This window comes from Vombatus ursinus, unplaced genomic scaffold, assembly GCF_900497805.2.
Source record: "Vombatus ursinus unplaced genomic scaffold, bare-nosed wombat genome assembly UNPS02014807.1, whole genome shotgun sequence".
NCBI lineage: Eukaryota > Metazoa > Chordata > Mammalia > Diprotodontia > Vombatidae > Vombatus > Vombatus ursinus.
The window spans coordinates 42,125,906-42,145,738 of NW_020954585.1; the positions used below are offsets into that span (position 1 = coordinate 42,125,906).

A 19,833-nucleotide genomic window follows, 5' to 3' on the forward strand; every position below is an offset into this window, starting at 1 on the left:
CAAAATCACTGACAATCAATTATCCAGCTTCTCATGAATACTTGAGTGATAAGGAACTCATTACCTGAAAAGGCAGTCTCCAAAAAGCTTGAAAAAAATCGGGGAGGTTAAATTTATCTATTTTAAAAATTAAGAATAGAAAACATAAAACTTTATTCCATGATATAATATTCTTAATATTTATATATGTGCTTCATTTATATATGTGCTTCACCTACACTCCGTTAAAGAAGGGGTAGAGGAAAGAAAGACAGAGAAGGAAGAAAACAAGCATTAATTAAACACCTGCTATGTGCCTGAGCACTGTCCTAAACACTTTGTAAATATTATCTCATTTGATGGTCACAGTAACCCTAGGAGGCAAGATGCTATTATTATCCTCATTTTATAGTTGGGGAAACTGAGGCAGACAAAAGGTAAGTGACTTGCTTTAAATGTCAAACAGGAGAGAGTTTTAGTTGATCCTAAAGGTAAAGGGGAGCACTAGAGTTAATTGGATGAGAAGGGCAGTGACATGGTCAGATCTGCCCTTTAGGAAATCATTTTGGCAACTACAAGCTAGGGGCAGTTGGGTGGCACAGTGGAGCGCCAGCCCTGCAATCAGGAGGACCTGAGTTGAAATCTGGCCTCAGCCACTTACTGACTGTGTACCCTGGGCAAGTCATTTAACTCAGTTTCTTTGCCAAGAAAAATCCAGCAGCAAGAGATAGAGAAATTCCATTTAAAATAACTGTAGACAAGGTAAAATATTTGGGAAACTACCTGCCATTACAAACTCAGGAACCGTATGAGCACAATTACAAAACAGTTATCACACAAAGAAAGTCAGATCTAAACTAACCCTGCTTGCCTCAGTTTCCTCCTCTGTAAAAGAGCTGGAAAAGGAAATGATAAACAACTCCAGAATCTTTGCCAAGACAATCCCAAATAGGGTCACGAAGAGTCGGACATGACTAATCAACTAAATGACAACAGTAACATTGGCAGCTGCAATCCACTGATGCGTTGGAGTAGGGAGAGATTTGAGACAGAGAAAAATTGGAAGGCTGATGCAATAGTCCAGTATGAATGGCAGCCTATGCAAAAGCACAAGATATGGGAGAAGGAATGTCATGTAAAAGGTGCAGCAATTTGGCCAATTCGAATACATTATAGAACGCATAGATGGCATTAATGTGAAATATCCCCAGAAAAACAGGCGTCTTTTTTATTCTAGAAGCAATCACAAGCCATAGGAACTTCTTGAGCAGTGGAGTAATATGGTCAGAGCCATGCATTAGGAACATCAAGGTAGCCTTTTGGAGGATGGAAGTGAGAAACTGGAGACAAGGAAAAAAATTAGGAGGCTTTTATAAGTCAAATGATGGGGACCTAGCTTGGGGGGTGATATTGACATGAGTAGAGAGAAGGGGGTGGATTAAAGAAATAGAATATCTATTGTGTATATCAGAAAGCTCAACCAATCCTCTTCCTTGCCTTCCCTTCACAAGCACATGCATTTTCCTCTACTGAAGCTAGGGTTTGCAAAATCCAGATTTAAACAAATTGGATATAATGTATCACAGTGTAAGAAGCAGCTCAGACTCTATCCCATAGCACCAATCAGATCAGTTAAATACTGACCTCTTGGACACCCTACCTTTGAGCCAGATCAGGCTGTCAGAAAACTCTGTCCATCCCATCTTCTCCAGCAAATTGTTCCCTCTATCATTTCCATTCTCTCTCTTCTCATTAATCTCTTTCTTTCTACTGTCTGCTTCCATACTGCCTACCAACATGGTTGTCTCTCCCATCCCCCAAAACCCCTTCTTTGAGCCCTCCATCCCCACTAGCTATCATCCTATATCTGTCCTCCCTTTTGTGGTTAAACTCCTTGAAAAGGCTGTCTATGATAGATGTTTCACTTTCTTTCCTCTCACTCCAGTCTATGTTTCAACTTCATTAATCAATTGAAATTACTCTTTCCAAAATTACCAATAATCTTTTAATTGCTAAATCTAGTGATCTTTTCTAATCCTCAATCCTACCTCTCTGCAGCCTTTGACACTGTTAATCACTCTCTTCCCCTTGATATTCTTTTCTCTCTAGGTTACAGTGATACTACTCTCTTCTGGTTTTCCTCTTACCTATCTGACCTTTCCTTCTCAGTCTCCTTTGCTAGTCTTCATCTAGGTCACATCTAATACTGGCAGGCATTCCCTCGGGCACTGTCCTGGGCTCTTTTCTCTTCTCCCTCTATATTGTTTCACTGAGTGATCTTGGATTCAATTATCATCTCTATGCTGATGATTCACAAGTCTACTTATCCGGCTCTAACCTCTGGACTCACATCTTCGACTGTCTATTGGACATCTCAAACTGTATGTCCCATAGATATCTTAAACTCAACATATCCAAAACTTAATTATCTTTCCCCAAAATCCTTTTCTCTTGCTAAGTTTCCCATTACTGTCAGGGACACGCAATCTTCCCAGTCACCCAGTCTCAAAACCTTGGTGTCACCCTTGATTCCTCATTCTCTCTCACACTCCTCTCCTATACCCCATCCCCCCCACTGCCATATACAATCTGCTGCCAAGTCCTGTCAATTTTACCTTCATAATACCTTTAGTATGCCCCCTTCTCTCCTCTTATATTGACATTACATGGTACAGGTTCTCATCACCTCATGCCTGGACTACTACAATAGCCTTCTGGTTGGTCTTTCTCCCTCGAGGCTTTCCCCAGTCCAGTCTATTGATCTTCTGAATATACAAGCCTGACTATATTACCCCTCTATTAAATAAATTTCAGTAGTTGTCTGTTACTCCAAGGATCAAATATAAAATACTCTACCTTTCATCACTTAACCCTCTCCTTCCTTTCTGGTCTTTCTTCATCTCACTCCCTCTCATGTGCACTACAATCCAGTGACAATGACTTTCTTGCTATTCTTTGAAAAGAATATTCCATCACTGGACTATGAATTTTCACCGGCTGTCCCTCTATTACTGGAATACTCTCTCTCCTCCTGAATTCCCTGTGTTTCTTCAAGGCACAGCTAAAATCTCAACTTCTACAAGAAGCCTCCCTGATCCACCCAAACACTAATGTCTTCCCTCTACTGATTATCTCCAATTGATATCATATATATCTTTTTTGAATGTATTTATTTTCATGTTGTCTTCCCAATAGACCATAAGCTCCATGAGAGCAGAAACTATCTTTTGCCTGTCTTTGTATCCTCATAATTTAGCACAGTTTCTGATACATAGTAGGTATTTAATAAATGCATATTGACTGACTGACCCCCAAATCACATACAACACTATGTCCACATGAATATGTACTTGGAGTGATAAGTCTCTGTGAAGAGAAATGAAGATTTAGACAATGATAGTACAAAGGATTATTAACTGAAGAAAAATTAGCCATTTGAATTGGAGACAACTGGTGTGTCACTTAAATGTCATCAAATATATCCAATCTTTTATTGTGATTTTATCTTTTTGTGTATATTGCTTGTCTCCCCAAAGAGATTTGTGGGTAGGAACTTGCCCATTCCTCTTTGTATTCCTAGCAGTTAACATAGTAACAGTAATTTTAATACTTAACAAATATTGAAAGATGGAGGAGGAGGAAGAGTGACCCTCCACTGACCCATGCCTCTTGGAGGCATGGAGGTGACTCCAGATACCAAAGGTCATGTTAACAGAGTCTAAGTCATGATAGTCTTACCAAACTGGAAAGGCTTCGAGCATGTGTTGTATATCTGAAATGTAGCTAAGTACACAAAGGTTTATTGCCAGAGGGTTACCCACCAGGGATGTTTGTTTAGTTACTCTAATTTATTAATATTGTCTATAAAGTCTTTCTAAGTCCTTGACATGTTGAAAAATATGAGAATTGTCATCCTCCTCTTTGTTATTTTCCTTGTCCTTTCCAAAAATGCTCTTTTTAAAATGCAGATAATTCCCGGGAGGGGCAAAATATTAATTCTCTATTATCTTGATATGAGTGAGTTTGTCATATACCCTTTTAAGGGTATATGAGAGGAACAGAATGTTCTAGGGAGCATTGAGGTTATGGGACAGAGGGAATACTTAAACTGAGTAAAGTAGCCAGTGGCTAAAAGAGAATCTAAGGAAATCAAAGACAAAATTTAACTAATTGACATTTTACATCAGTACTGCGTACCTCCACCAAAACTGAAGGTTTGGTAAGTGGCTCTATTTTCATAAGCAAAATCCAGTCAAATGGGAAAAAAAATGTTGTGTTTAAATGTATTCTTGGTAGTGGCCAGGAGAATTACTTTTAATACTAATTTCTATCTCTCTTTTTCTCTCTTTCTCTGGCCTTCTCCAGTGTGATAATGCAAAAGGGCTAAAAGCATTCTATGATGCAATAAAATACGGGCCTAATCACCTCATGGTATTTGGAGGAGTCTGCCCCTCAGTCACATCCATCATTGCTGAATCTCTCAAAGGATGGAATCTGGTACAGGTAAGAAAGGTATAAATACAGCACCTGTTACTGGTTGAATGAAAATTCTTTTTAAAAAATTCAAGTAAGTGATAAATACATCTTTAAAAGTAAGCTTGGTTGGTTTGATTTTTTTTAACTCAGTGGCATATTCTGATTCAAATATGAATGACTCAGATTTTCTCCCACAACTAATACACACTTTTGTGTTAAGTTATAGGCTTAGAGAGGAGCACAAGCTCTTTTGGACCCCTGTGGTACCGATGTTACTGTTGTTTGCAAGTTCGGTTCATAAAATGTGATTGTTTGTTATCTGCTGGCTGGCAAGCAGGGAACAGACAGCATTAAGGTTATAACCTTTTGTCACATCATTGGCAAAGCTTTGAAAATTCAGATGCCGTAGCCTTAGAAGTCAAGCAGGACCAAGAGGACCAGGTGGTAAAATTTGTGGAAACAAATGATCTTCTAAAGCAGGGAGAAGGAAGAAAGAAAAAAAAAAGAGGAGTGCAGAGAGCTATAGAAAAAAAAATGGCAGAGCTGAAGAAAAGCTGTAACTAGTAGTTCTGGAATCTGGAGCAAGCACGTGGTGAGGGTGGGAAGGGAGAGGGCCTGGGCAAAGGAGGACCTTACCTAGGATGTGGGAAAGCTCCAGGCTCTCATCTTTCACGTAGAAGCCTTCATCTTCATTGCGGTCACAGGAGGCTTTCATGCAAACCACTCACTTTTGGGGTGAAGTTGCAAGAGGGAAGGTACAGCCCATTCACCACCTAAGTGGGCCTCTGTGCCCCACAGTGCAGCCAATGATCCCTAAACCCAAGATGAAATGGCAGGGACAGGGAGAAGGAAGTAGCAGAAAGAGCATCAGTGCTCTCCTTTGACCTCAGAGTAGAGCAAAAACATGAAACGGATACACCAGCAGGCCACTGGATCTCCCAGAAGTCATGTTATAGTTATAGACTAGCTGTGGCTTGGCCCAAAGGAGATCTACCCGAGAAGGAAGATCAGGTCTCTATAGCTTGGCACCCTAGAGCAAAGCCCCGAGTTGCCTTGTTCTAGTTATAGCTCTGATCTAAAAGCACATTAATGTGATAGCACACTAATATCAGGATTCCAGTGTGCATGCATAAATCTAGAGTCAAGAAAAAGTGGCATCCTTTGAAAGATCTCATGCTACAAATCAGCAAGGGAAGGTAGAGGAAAAAACACCTGGAGGAGAGGGAGAAGAGGGATCTGTGCAAGGGAGTGTCATAAATGGTGGTTTGACTGAAGGAAAGAGCAGAAGGCCAAAGACAGGGCCTTGTCTAATACCACAAAGAGGGGAAAGAGGGAGAAGAATTAAAGAAAGGGAAAGAAGTATCAGTCAGAAACAAAGAAGGAAAACCAGGAGAGTCCATGGGGTTCATGGATAGATTTCAGGGGAAGGGCTCCATGAACTTGGATGGTAAAAAATTACATCTTTGTTTTCACTAACTTCTAACGGGGATTTAAGATGTCTTTTAATTATTTAAAAAATATTATTCTGAGAAGGCGTTCATGACATGGTCTCTGGTGTAGACCATGCATTTGAGAAGTGGTTCATTTCTCATATCACTGAATTATAGATTCTCCAAAGTGTAAGGTATCTCATGTATCTGTCTCTCCTTGGCAACATCCCTGACAGAAAGTCATCCGTCTTCCATTTGAAGATCTCTAGTGATGGGAAATCCATTCTCTCCTGAGTCAGCCTTTTCCATCTTGGACAACTGCACTTTTTTTTAGGAGTCCGTCCCTTTCATTGTACCTAAGTCTGCTTCTTGTACTTTCCACTCTTGTTCCTAATCCCGTTCCCATGGGAACCTCCAAAACAAATTTGATTCTTTTTCTCTCTGATAGCCCTTGAGGTATTTAGCTTTTATGACCCCCTCCCTAATTCTTCTCTTCTTTAGGACAAACACACCCAATTCGTTCAATGGATACTTAGTCTCTAGTATCCATAGCTATAGGATTCTCATTTAAATGCAAGAAAACCTGAGTTTAAGTCTAGCTTCAGATACTTCCTAGCTGTATGACCCTGGGAAAGTCACTTTACTTCCTTCTGCCTCCATTTCCACAATTGTAAAATAAGGATAATAATAGCACCTATCTCCCAGGGTTGTTGTGAGGATCAAATGACGTAACTTTTGTAAAATGCTTAGCACAATGCTTGGCACATAGTAGGCACTTAATGAATGCCTGTTCCCTCCCCGTCCCCTCTACTCTCCCTTGGTTTCTGATAACTCTTCTGCAGAGGACTCCAAGTTGTCAGAGTCCAAAATGTGCCCAGAAATGAGTAATTTAACTGTAGGCTGACCTGGGAAGAGTAGAGTATACCACATTTTCCCTAATATAGCCTGGGTTTGCATTTTTGGTTACTATAAAATAGTATTCCCTCATACTAAGATTGCAGCCCAATCCAAATCCCCAGTCTTTCCCACACTAATTACTTTCTACTCATGACTCAACTGTTCCATACTTAGAGGTTTAGAGACTCAACTGCAGCTGATTATCAAAGTCATTTGGTACTGGCTTTTATAATTAGTGACTTGGAGCATTTTTCATTCGGTTGGCAGTTGTATACATTTCTTCTTTTGAGAACTGACTGTTCATATCCTTTGACCACTACCTATCAAATAGCTCTAGTTCTTATATATTTTAATCAATATTCTCTATATCCCAGGTATCAGAACTTTATCAGAGAAGTTGAATACAAAGATGTTTTCCCAGTAAAACTATTCCCTTTTCATTTGAACTTAATTTATTTTTTGTGTACAACCATTTCAATTTTATGTTTATTTTATTACCCATTTTATCTCCTATGATCCTCTCCATCACTTATAAGGAATCTTACAGAGAAAGAATTCTTTCCATAAAAAAATGAAAGGCATCTTGTTCTCTCCTCTTGCAATTCATTTATGACGTGATCCTTTCTGTCTACATTGTGTATCCATTTGGAGCTTATTGTGGTATATTGTGTGAAATATTGGTTTAAATTTAATTTCTGCAAGACTGTTTTCCAATTTTTCCATAAGTTTTCAGCTCCATGTAGCTAGGTGGTGCAGTGGATAGAGTGCTGGGCCTGGAGTCAAGAAAACTCATCTTCTTGAGTTTAAATATGGGCTCAGACACTTATTAGCTGTGTGACCCTGGGCAAGTCACTTAAATCTAGGTTTGCCCAGTTTCTTCATCTGTAAAATGAGCTGGAGAAAGAAATGGCAAACCACTTCAGTGTCTCTGCCAAGAAAACTGCAAATAGGATCACAAAGAGACACAACTGAAAAGGCCGAACAACAAACAAAACAAAAATGCTACTATTTTTATTTACTTCTAAATCACAGAATCGCTGAGTTAGAGCTCGAAGGGGTGTTAGAGGCAATCTAGCCCAATGCTCTAATTTTATAATTGAAGAAACTGAGGCCCAGAGATGTGATGTGAATTTCCCAAGGTCACACAGGTGATAAGTAACAGAGATGAGATTTGAACTCAGATATTCTAACTCCAAATCCAGAATTCTTTCTACTGTCCTACACTGCTTCTTTTATATTTTATCTGTTTCACAGATTAACTTTTCTATTTTAAACCAGAACCAAATACTTTTCATGCTTACTGCTAGTAGTATAGTTTGAAATAGGTATCCTTCTTTCTCACTATTTTTTCCATTATTTTCCTTGGGATAATTAACCTTTTGTTCAAATAGATGAATTTTTATTATTTTTTCCTAGTTCTATAAAACAATACTTTGGTTGTGTGGTATGACACTGAATTTGTAAATTAATTTAGGTAGTATTGCCATTGTTATTATATTGGAATGGCCCAATCATAAGCAATTAATATTTCTCCAGATATTCAAGTCAGTCTGTGAATCTGTGGGCAACTAGGTGGCACCGGGGATAGAGTGCCAGGCCTAGAGTCAGGAAGATTCATCTTCCAGAGTTCAAAATCTGGCCCAAGACACTAGCTGTGACTCCAGGCAAGTCACTTAACTCTGAGTTTGCCTCGGTTTCCTCATCTGTAAAAGGAGCTGGAGAAAGAAATGGCAACTCACTCCAGTATCTTTGCCAATAAAACCCCAAATGGAGTTATGGAGAGTCAGACACTACTGAAAATGATTGAACAACAACATTTCTATAAAAAAAAAGTTTTGTAAGTATATTTGTATAACTCCTGTGTTAAGTCTTAATAGGTACATTCCCAGAGATATCTAAGACATTTTATTTATTTTGAAAGGAACAATTTTTCTCTCTTTCTTTTTAAAGATTTTTTCTATCTCTTTCTTTACTGATAATGTACAGAAAAGCTGGTTTTCATAGCTTTATTTTACATTCTGCTATTTTGCTTAATTTATTAAAGATTTCAATTTTTAGTTGAATTTTTAGGATTTTCTAAGTAAACCATCATAACTTCTGCAAAGAGCATAATTTCGTTTTTTCTTTGCCTTGGTTTTCTTCTCCTGTACTATTACTACAGCTTGATTTTCTAGAATTATGTCAAATAGTGATTTCAATGGATGCCCTCGCTCTCTCTTTGTCCTTCTTGGAAAAGCTTCTAGCATTTCTCCATCATAGACAATGCTGGCTCTTGGTTGAGAGATGATATTTACCATATTGATGAATGATCTATTTGTTCCTATGCTTTTTAATGTTTTTAACAGAAAAAAATGTGTTTTAAAAGCTTTTGCTGCATCATTAATATAATCATGTCATTATTATTATTTTTGTTATTAATAAGATCTATTATGTTTATAGTTTTTTCTAATATTGAACCAATTCCCTATTCCTCCTATAAATAAAAACTGATAATAACATGTAATATTTTTAATATGTTGCTGTGACTTCTTTACTTCAGATAAATATTTTATTTAATATTTTGCATTAATATTTATTAAAGATATTGGTCTATAGTTTTCTTTCCCTGTTTAGTCTCTATTTTATGTATCAAGACCATACTTGTTTCTTAGAATTTGGCTAGATACATTCTTTTTTTATTTTTATAAATAATTTATATAATATTGAAATTAATTGTCCTTTGGATATTTCATCAAGTTCATTTAAAAAATCTGTCTGGTATTGGGGTTTATTTTTGGTTTTACTTTTAAGAATTCATTTATTGCTTATTCAATTTTTTTTCCCCTGAGATTGGGTTATTTACATTCTTTGTTTCCTGTTCAGTTAATCTAGATATTTTGTAGTTTTGCAAATATCCCAACATTTGATTTAAGTAATCAACTTTGGGCAGCTTGGCTCGCACAGTGGATAGAGTGCTAGGCCTGGAGTTAGGAAGTTGTTGTTTAGTTGTTTTGGTCATGTCTGATTCTTTGTGACCTCTCTTTGGGGTTTTCTTGGCAAAAATACTAGAAGAGTTTGCCATTTCCTTCTCCAGCTCATTTTACAGATGAGGAAACTGAGGCAAATAGGGTTAAGTGATTTACCCAGGGTCACAAAACTAGTAAGTATCTGAGGCCAGATTTTAACTCAGGAAGATGAATCTTCCCGGCACCAGGCCTGACACTCTATGCAGCACCTAGCTGACCAAGAAGTTATAAAGATCAGAGTTCAAATCCAGCCTCAGACACTTACTAGCTGGCTTATCATGGACAAGTCAGTTAACCTCTATTTGCCTCAGTTTCCTCAACTGTAAAATTAGAACAATAATAGCCTCTACCTGTCAGGGTTGTTGTGAGAATCAAATTAAATAATAATTGTAAAGAACTTAGCACGGTGCCTAGCACATAGTAAGTGCTATATAGATGTTAGCTATCATTATTATTATTATTATTATTATCATTACTATATAATTGGGGAAAAGTTTGTAATGATTTCCTTTATCTACTCTTTATTTGTTGTGAATTTTCCTTTAAAAATTTATGTGGACAATTTGGTTTTTCTACCTTTTTTGATGAGATTAAATAATGATCTATTTTAATTTTGTTTTAAAGCTGACTATTTATCAATTCATTGGGGATTTTTTTAATTCTTTCAAACTTCCTCTTCGATTCTCAGAATTTTCATTTTTGTATTGTTTTTATTTACTTTTTCTCATTTTTAATTGCATGCACAATTCATTGATATGTTATTTTGTTGTTGTTGTTGAAAGTGTTTAAAGATATAAAATCTCTCCTAAAGACTCCTTCAGCTGTAGCCCAAAAGTTTTAGTATGTTGTTTCATTGTTGTCATTTCCTTGATAAAATCATCTATTATTTTCATGATTTATTCTTTGACTTGCCAATTCTTAAATTATTTAAGTTTAAGTTTTAATTCTTTCTTTAAATGCCCTTGATCTATTAAAAATGTTATCGCACTGTTACTGAGAAAGGATGTGTTTAATATTTCTGCTTTTCTTGTGTGGAAACTCCCTTTCACCAACGTAGATCAACCATCTGTCACTTAAAGAATTGTCTGTGTATTTAAAAATTGCCTGAGGCATTGAAAGATTGAGTGAGTCGTCTTTGGTCTTACAGCACCTGAGAGAATGCTTGGAATACAGTAAGAACTTAATGCCTACTAAATTTCCAACATTTAAGGGTCACAGGGTAGAGTGTGTTCAACCGGAGCTGGAATACCATCAAGATAGGCAGACCTGAACTAAAGTATTTGTATTACAGCTTCCAGAAACTGTGACTCAAATAGGTCAATGATGCCTTCCCAAAGCTCCTAAGAACAGTCTGTATACAGCTAAAAGTACTGCCCTGCTTGCTCACCTTCTTCAGGAGAACAGGAGGCATTGTCATGACAGTAAAGTCCTAGCCATGCCTTGTTACCCTACTAACTCCGGCTCTTAAAATAGCTAAAGCAAGTTCACTTTTAGGCCCCCTTTAATTATTTGTGTGGCACTAAGAGAGGCACTGGAGATACAAAGACAAAACCAAAACAGTTTCTGCCCTCAAGGAGCATACACTTTTTCTTTAGCCTCCTATTATTTCCTAGTTCTGCAATGTTCCTTATAAGTGAGGTCTCGAAATTGCCTGAAGCTTCCACAGCCTGTGCCCCTAAGTTGGTTTTATATATATATAGTCAGGGGTCAGTCAGTCAACCAGCATTTATTAAGCACCTACTATGCACCAGCACTTTCTTCTCTAGGATAGAGATTGACCTACATTTTGTATATTCATAGCTATTACATGGAACACAAGGAAAGCACAAAATTAACTGAAATTTCCTCTTGCCTTCTCTACTTTCTGGAAGGGAAATTCTCAGACCTCTTGTCATTGTCAGACTTTGTGGGTTCTTGTCAGGGACTACTGTGGTACACTGCATGTTAGCCATACTGGCAGCTTAATTAGTTAGACCCTAGGGGATCCTGAGCAAGGCTTAATTTATTTCTAGCAGGCTTCCTGCCTTTCCTCTTGATAAGAGGCTAGCTTGTTCAGCTCACTTTGATCCCTAATTAACAGATTTCTACCCAAAAAAAAAGACCGAACCCCCCCCCCCCAGAAACTTCTCTCAACTCATCCAGGTCCCTAAACTATTCACAATAAAAGAGAGATTTGATATTTGCAATTCTGAACATATATTCTCAAGAGTAAATAAAATTGCCTTCCTAGACCTATTAGACCCAGGTGTCAAGAAGAAAAGAGAAGAGGATTCTGCCCAAGTCTCACTTAACACCTATGCAAGTAACTGTTCTCCCATTTTGCTCAACCTCTTACATTCCAACCATATGACTGAGACTACTATTTCCAAGGTCAACAATGATCTCTTTGTAGGGAAATCCAATGACCTTTTGTCAATCCTCATCCTTCTTTACCTCTCTCCAGCATTTGACACTAATGACCACAGTCTCTTTCTAGATTCTCTCTTTTCCTTCTTTTAATTACCTCTAGAATGGAATACAGACTCTTCTGTTTGGCATTTGAAACCTTTTGGCCCCAGCAAACATTTCTAGACTTCTTTTCTATAACCTCCCCACCCTCTATGCACTGCTATCTAGCCAAATTGGCTTGGTTGCTATTCCTAACACATTACACTCCAGCCTTTGTACTGTCTGTCCTTCATACCACTGTATGCCCTCCTCATCTCCACTTCTTAGAATCCATTACTTTCTCTAAGATTCAGCTCAGGCATTGTTTTCTGCATAAAATGTTTCCTGATCCTTTAATCTAGATTTTAGTACCTTCTCAATCCCAAAATGCTTTATACCTATTTTTGGTATATTTCATATATCCTTAGATGTGCATATGTTGTCTCTCCATGTCAACTGTAAGTTCCTTGAAGACAAGGACTATTTTCTGTCTTTGTATCCCCAGAATTTAGCATAGTAGGCACTTAATAAATGTTGGTGATTGATTGAGTCTATGGGTTTTGTGACATTTCATTCTCATGGTTCTCTTCTCACATATCTGACTTGGTTCAGTCTTCTTTGCAGAATCATCCTTCATGTTTTGCCTCCAGGGTGTGGGTTCTGTCCAGGACTTTCTTCACTTCCCTTCTCCATTTTATTTCATGATGATCTTATCAATTCCCAAAGAATCCATTGCCATCTCTATGCTGAAGACTCCCAAATCTCCATGTTCCATTCTTTTGTCTCCTAAATTCCAGTACCACATTCCAACTGCCTGCTTCATAGATCGACCTGGTTGTCCCATAGGCATCTCACAATCAACATGTCTCAAATGGAACTCATTTTCTTTCTCTCCCTTAAATCTATTCCTTATCCTAACTTATCTACTTCTGATAAGGATATTTTTCTAGTTACCCAGGTTTGCAAACCAGAAATCTTCATTCTTACTTAGCTCCCCCATCTACAGAAGTGACAAGTCTTGTGGATTCTACCTCCAAAACACTTTTTATCTCCCTACATTCCTAGCACAATCATCATAATTAAAGCCCTCATCACCTCATATCTGTATTACTACTTTTATGTCCCAATTAGTCTTCTACGTATCCCAACTCTCTCCTCTAAAATTCATCTTCCACACAGTGTCAAACTGTTATTCCTAAAACTGACAATGTCACAATGATCAGAAAGCTTCAGTAGCTCACTATTACCTCTAGCATAGGGGTTCTCAAACTCTTTTATTTTTTTTGGTAACATGGACCCATTTGGTGGTCTGGCAAAACCTCTGGACCTCTTCTTAAAATAATATGTTGTTGCCTACATTCACCATGGAAAAAAATGCTAAATTGCTGTTAGAGATCAATAAAAATAAAGATGTAATTTTTTTTTTCCTATCTAAGTTTATGGATTCCCTGAAATCTATCCATGGACCGTGGTTCCATGATCCTTGTTTAGGAACCTCTGATCTAGGATAACATATAAATTCCTCTGTTTGGCATTTAAAGCTCTTCAGTCTAAATCCAATCTATTTTTCTAGGCTGTCTATCTGTTACTCTTTTTTGGCACTCCTTATTCCAGAAAGACTATCCCATTGACTTGTGTACATTTCATTTCTGTGCCTTTATTATAGGCCTTAGCCATACCTGGAATGTTCTCCCTCCTCTCCCTCATCCCTTGGGAACCCCTATCTCACCTCAAGTCTTGGCCTATATGCCACATCCACCATGAAGCTTTTCCTGATTCCCCCAGTTATCCATGTTCCCCTGCAATTACTGTGTATATAATTTTATATATACTTATCTGTTTATATCCCCCTAATAGAATGTAAGCTCCTTGAGGGAAGAGACTGTTTCATTTTTGTCTTTGAATCTGCAGTCCCTAACAGAGTGCCTAGCATGCAGTAGGAACTTAATAACCACTGAATTGAATTTCTGATTTCTGGGAGTCACAGGATAAGAGTGGGTTCAACTAGAGCTTGAGTGCCATTAGGCATTTAGGTCCCCAGGACTATGACTTAACTAGGTCATAGGTGCTGCCTTCCCAAAGCTCCTAGGAATAGTCTGTGTGAAGCTAAAAGTATGGCCCCTTCTTAGTCATCTTCTCCAGGAGAACAGGAAAAATTCTGGTGATGGCAAAACCCTGAACTGGCCTTGTCACCTTAAGCCCTGAACTGGCCTTGTCACCTTACTAACCTAAGCACCCTAAATTAGTTAAGTAAGTTTAATCTTTGGTCTCCTTTAATTATTTCAAAGGTAATTAGAAAAAAAAACAAAAACAAAATACCCTAGCAATTGAGGGGAAAGGCTAGAGACTGAAGACTGAATTTCATGTATTTCATAATATTACTTAAATTCAGACCTTTATTCCCATTAGACTCCTTGAGAGCAAGGACTACTTGTTTTTTGCCTTTCTTTGTATCCCCAGTATCAGCACAGTGCTGGTACATAGTAGGTGCTAAATAAATGTTGGTTGACTGACTGACCTTGACTGTGTACGAACAAAACCAAGCTAGGGGCAGAGGGTGTTGAATCCTCAGGCAATTTCAAGACCTCACAAATAGGGAACACTGAAGGATCTAGATGCAGGAGATAGTAGGAGAACAAAGAAAGAAGAAGTCTATGCTCCTTGAAAAAGGAATGGTTTTGGTTTTATGATTGAAAAGCAGAATATCTATTTTCAAAAGGTGTAGTAACATCAATTACAGAGGCAGTAGGACTTAATAAAAATTATTAAGTCCAGTCAAAGGACCCAGAACAATCAAATTTACCCAACTTTCAGTACTTTCTAGCACTCTGATGGCCTTTGCTAGCCTATTTAAGATGGTGTGGCACAATCAGATAATAGCCCCGCTCACTAGAGGACCACAGTGGTGGGTGACATGTGCGAATGTTTTACTTCATGCTCCAAACACTACAGTAACACCTGTGCCCAGAGCCAAATCTCCTGACCTTATTCAACAGAACACAATCTAATTTAGCTCATCACTATAGAGAAGTCCTGGTGTAGAAACTTCCCTTGGTGAAACAAATCAGCACTCTCACTGTATATAGAGCATATATATAGACTTATATAAAGACATATTTTAAGGATACAGAGCTTAAATGACTGACCCATGGCCATGGAGCCAATTAAGTGTCAGAAGCGGAACTTGAACCCTGGTCTTTCTGACTCAGTCCACAACAGCAGGCTGCCCCTCTCCATAACAGCATCAAAAACATACATAACCACATAACAGCACCAAAATTATTTTCACAGGAAAAGAAAAAACTCCTTTAGATTAAATTCAATCTAGTTCAATTCAATCAGGCAACTGTTTATTGAGCAATGTATAGAGCCCTCACTTGGGCAATGGGAGGAAAACCAACTTTAGATATGATGTAGTATCTGCCCTCATGGAACTTGTGGTCTCATTGGATTTTGGTACACATACAGAGAGAGCCATCATGCATATGTCAGTGTATTGGAATTACATGAAGCAAACTGTTATATGAAGTCTAAGGGAGAAAAGGTCTTTACTAATGGTGGAGGGATGGAGGGAGGATAGAATTAGGCATGGCTTCATAGAGGAAGATCCTCCATGATAATGAGGAGAGGATGTCCCAGGCATAGGGAACAGGCTAACCCAAGGTGAAAAGTCAAAAAAGCACAGGGCTTATTTGGAGGACAGAAAATAGTCCAGTCTGGCTTTGTTGGGTATATAATTCTTTTCTTTTATACTATGATGACCTATGAATTCCTCAGTGAGAATATTCTTTCTGTTGATGCAGATTGCATCTCCTTTATAACTTTATGTCCAATGTATCCTTTATCTCTGTTTTCCTATAAATTTTGGGAAACTGCTCACCAGAGACAATCCTCATCCCATTTTTACCTTGGAAATCATAAAATCATAGAATTAAAGCTGGAATGGATATTAAAGGTCATTAAGTCTAACCCTCTTCCCTCATTTTTATAAATGAGGAAACTGAGGCAGAAAGAAGTCAATTGACTTGCTCAGGGTCACATAGTTACTAGGTGTCAAAGGATGGATTTGAACTCAGGTCTTCCTGACTCTTAAGTCTAGTACTTTTTTTCACAGTACCTCCTAACTGCATCAGAAAGACTGAGAAAAAGGAGGACTTCAAGAGATGAGCAATAAAATCAATGGCATTCAGACTCTCCAGCCTTGCCCAGAATTTAATAAGTTGAGCTGGAAAGAACTGATTCCACAAGGGCAACAGATGAAAGAAAGGCTGTTGTTCCCTCCTACAAGCATCTCAAAGCAGAAGACTCATGCTGAAGTTCCTGGTTATACCCACCCACCTCTTCAGGGACTGAGGGAAGTTCCAACAAACAGTCTGCTCTTCACCCAACTTCTCTTCCCTGTGCCTATCCAGAAATAGTAATAAAAAAATAGTCAAACATTTCCCTAATGTTTAGAGTTTTTTTCCTAACTGGGGGCTCTGAGCTACTTTAATTTTGCTGCCAATTTCCCATCAAAAAAACTTCACAAAGCAGCAGAGAAGGAAACCACATGGATTTCTCTGTATTGTCTCATTGTGTTATATCAGCCTAAAAAAGGAGCTAATTATTACAACAGGGTAGGGCTAATTAATTGTCCAGAGACAAATGGGATAGAGAGGAGAGGGTAGTTACAAATATCAGATAGCTAACTGTATTCTCCACAGGGAACCCACCATCACCAGAGTAATAAGACCACAGGATAATAGATTGAGACCTGCAAGTGACATCAGAGGTCAACTAATCTAGCTTCATCCTTTTAAAGATAAAGAAACTGAAGCCAGAGAAATCAAATACCTTGAAAGCCTTAGGTCACATAGGTACTATTTGGCAGTCAGGATTCAAACTGAGATCCTTCGACTTTGTGGTCTTTCCACTGGACCATGGTTATCCATTCGTTATATATTATTCTTGACTTGCAAGTGGTCTACCCTCCTTAGAGACAACATGATTGAGAAGAAAAGGTGCTAGACTTGGATTTAGACCTGGGTTTGAGCCTTGGCTTTGCCATTTATTACATTTAGTATTTACTTCACACTGACTTTGCCACTTCATGACATTGGATAAGTCATTTGCCCTCTAGACCCCAGTTCTTTCATCTGTAAAGTAAGCTTGTTAGACTAATTGACCTCTAAGATCCTTCCAGCTCTAAATCTATAATCTTATGTGTTTTACTCTGCTTACATATAAATCATCCTTGGTAAAATGCTGCTGCCTACTTACACCCACCATGGGCCTTTCCATTTCCTTTCAAATTGTTTGTAATTGTAATTCTTCCGAGATCATAGTGTTCCATGATTCATAGCCATAAAGCATCACCAGGAAATCCTTCTACACACTGAAAATATTTAATGCAGTGACTCCTTCCTCCAAAGACTCTGAGTAAGTTGTCAGGAGATTAGTGGGGTGTTTCAACCTAATTTACATTTAAAAAAGCACTGTATTTATAAAGGATTACCTGTTGCTCCTTTCCAGCCATTAAACAATCAAGTAACAAAGTAAGGGGACCTGACTGGGGAGGATGGAGAGATAATTTGTCAGAACCTGTTGGCTTGTCCAATATGGTCAAATTCTGTGGAATCAAAACACTAGGAGCATCTCCATGATCATATCACTAATTTAGGATTGTTTTTCCACATACTAAAATATTTTGAGGCTTAAGGTTCAAAGCCATATCTGTGGCAAGGCCCCTAGCCCATGGGCCTGCTGCAACATGGACTGACAACAGGCATCATTCCAGGTTATAAGTAACAGGACTTAATTTTATGTTTCTTCTATTCCAGGGTTCTGATCTATTTCCCATATAAGCCCAGTTGCATCTTTGCCATTTTATGCCTTTCGATATGTGATCCTAAATCTCAAATGGGAGATAGTCCTTACCTTAAAGATGCTGGTTTTCTTCCAAGAGCATATAACATGGTGACAGATTTTAAAAATGCACAGTAATTTGTGGAGCAGGGTTCCTACCAACTGGGGAAATCAGTAAAAGAAGTAGTAGCATTTGAGCTGAACCTGGAAGGAAAAAAGAGCAGAGCAGACAAAAACAGACAGAGGACAGTCTCTCAATAAACATTTATTAAGCACCTACTAAGATAAGACCACGAAGACTGGGGATGTACGTGTTCAGTATCTTACCATGTCTGAAGGGCTGTCCTGTGAAAAAGGATTATATTTGCTTGTCTCCAAAGGGGAAAACTGGGAAAAATGGGTTTAAAGTAGTGAAGAGGCAGATTTCAGCTCAGTGAAAAGAAGTATTTCCTATAATCAGAGCTGCCCAAAAAAAGGGAATGGTCTGACTCTTAGATGAACTAGGACCCTCTCACTGAAGGTGAGAGACTGAATAGAACAATAATAGAGACTGAACGAAACTTTCACACATGTTGTACAGTGGATTCCTCCCAGAATCTCCTTTATGAAGAAGGGCCCAGACCTTTGGACTTTGCCACCATGTTTTAGCTGCCCTCTCCCAGGGTCCCTGTGGCCCTCTACCCCCATTGGTAAGTTCTTCTCTGAATTTCATTTTAAGGAAGGGCCCAGACCAGCCATCCCTTAATCTCCAGACTTTACCACTATCCCCCACCCCATCTTCCATCCCCTATGCCCATCTACCCCTATCGCAGCTTTTCGGATACTTTTTATATATTATCTTCCCCCATTAGAATGTAAGCTACTTGAGTACAAGGACTGTCTTTATTTTTGCCTGTATTTGTATCCCCAGTGCATAGTACGGTGCCTAGAACATAGTAGGCACTCAATAAATCTTGTTGATTTGACTTGACCTGGATTCCTGCTTTAGGGAGTGGTTGGACTAGATGACCTCTGACATTTGTACCCCAGCTCTAAAATTCTGTGATTCAGACTTGTTGTTGTAGCTGGATCTTGTCATTGTTTCTTAACCCAAGTTTCCAAACCATGGGGCCTGCACAACAACCATCATTCTCAATTTCTCCATCCTCCTCCCACCAGAACCTTTGACTCTGCCCCTGTACCGACTCTGGGCTGGTAGGTGAATTTTTCATCTTATCTTCCCCAGAACTAGGCCTCTGAATCATTTCCCAGATGTTTCCAAACCATGTTCCTCCCTTTTCCCCCTTCTACCTCCCACCTTCATTTAGTGTCCTCTCCCCCACCCCATTAGATTGTAAGCTTCTTTAAGGAAAGGATTGTCTTGCAATCCTTTTTTTTTTTGTATTTGTATTCCCAGCAAGTAGCACTTACTACATGCCTGGTACATAGTAAGTGATTAATAAATGCTTTATCATTCATTTCATTTGCCATGCATGAACCATGGGAGAATGGGACTAGATGGCTTTCCAAGTCATTTTTAGATCTGAATCTATCATCATGTGACTTTCTATTTCACAGAATCACAGAATTTTAGGGTAGGAAAGACTTCAGCAGTCATCTATTCTAATTCATATCAAAAGGAAGTCTCCACTAAAAGATCATTCTAGTTCTCTCTGCAGCTTTTGATCTGCCTGATCACTCTTTCCTACTAGAAACTTTCTCCTCTCTAGATTTTTGTGACATTGCTATCTCTTAGTTCTATCTAGTTTATCTCAGGTTCCTTAACTACAAATGCA

General features: G+C 38.4%; 1 protein-coding gene across 1 annotated transcript in view; it reads left to right on the forward strand.

Moving 5' to 3' along the window:
* The window catches only part of GABBR2 (gamma-aminobutyric acid type B receptor subunit 2), a 790,497-nt gene that overhangs the window by 209,489 nt on the left and 561,175 nt on the right, over positions 1–19,833 (forward strand). Inside the window, exon 2 of the mRNA XM_027874970.1 lies at positions 4,345–4,482. Coding sequence (XP_027730771.1) covers positions 4,345–4,482 — 138 coding nt within the window. The remainder of the gene's footprint in view (positions 1–4,344; positions 4,483–19,833) is intronic.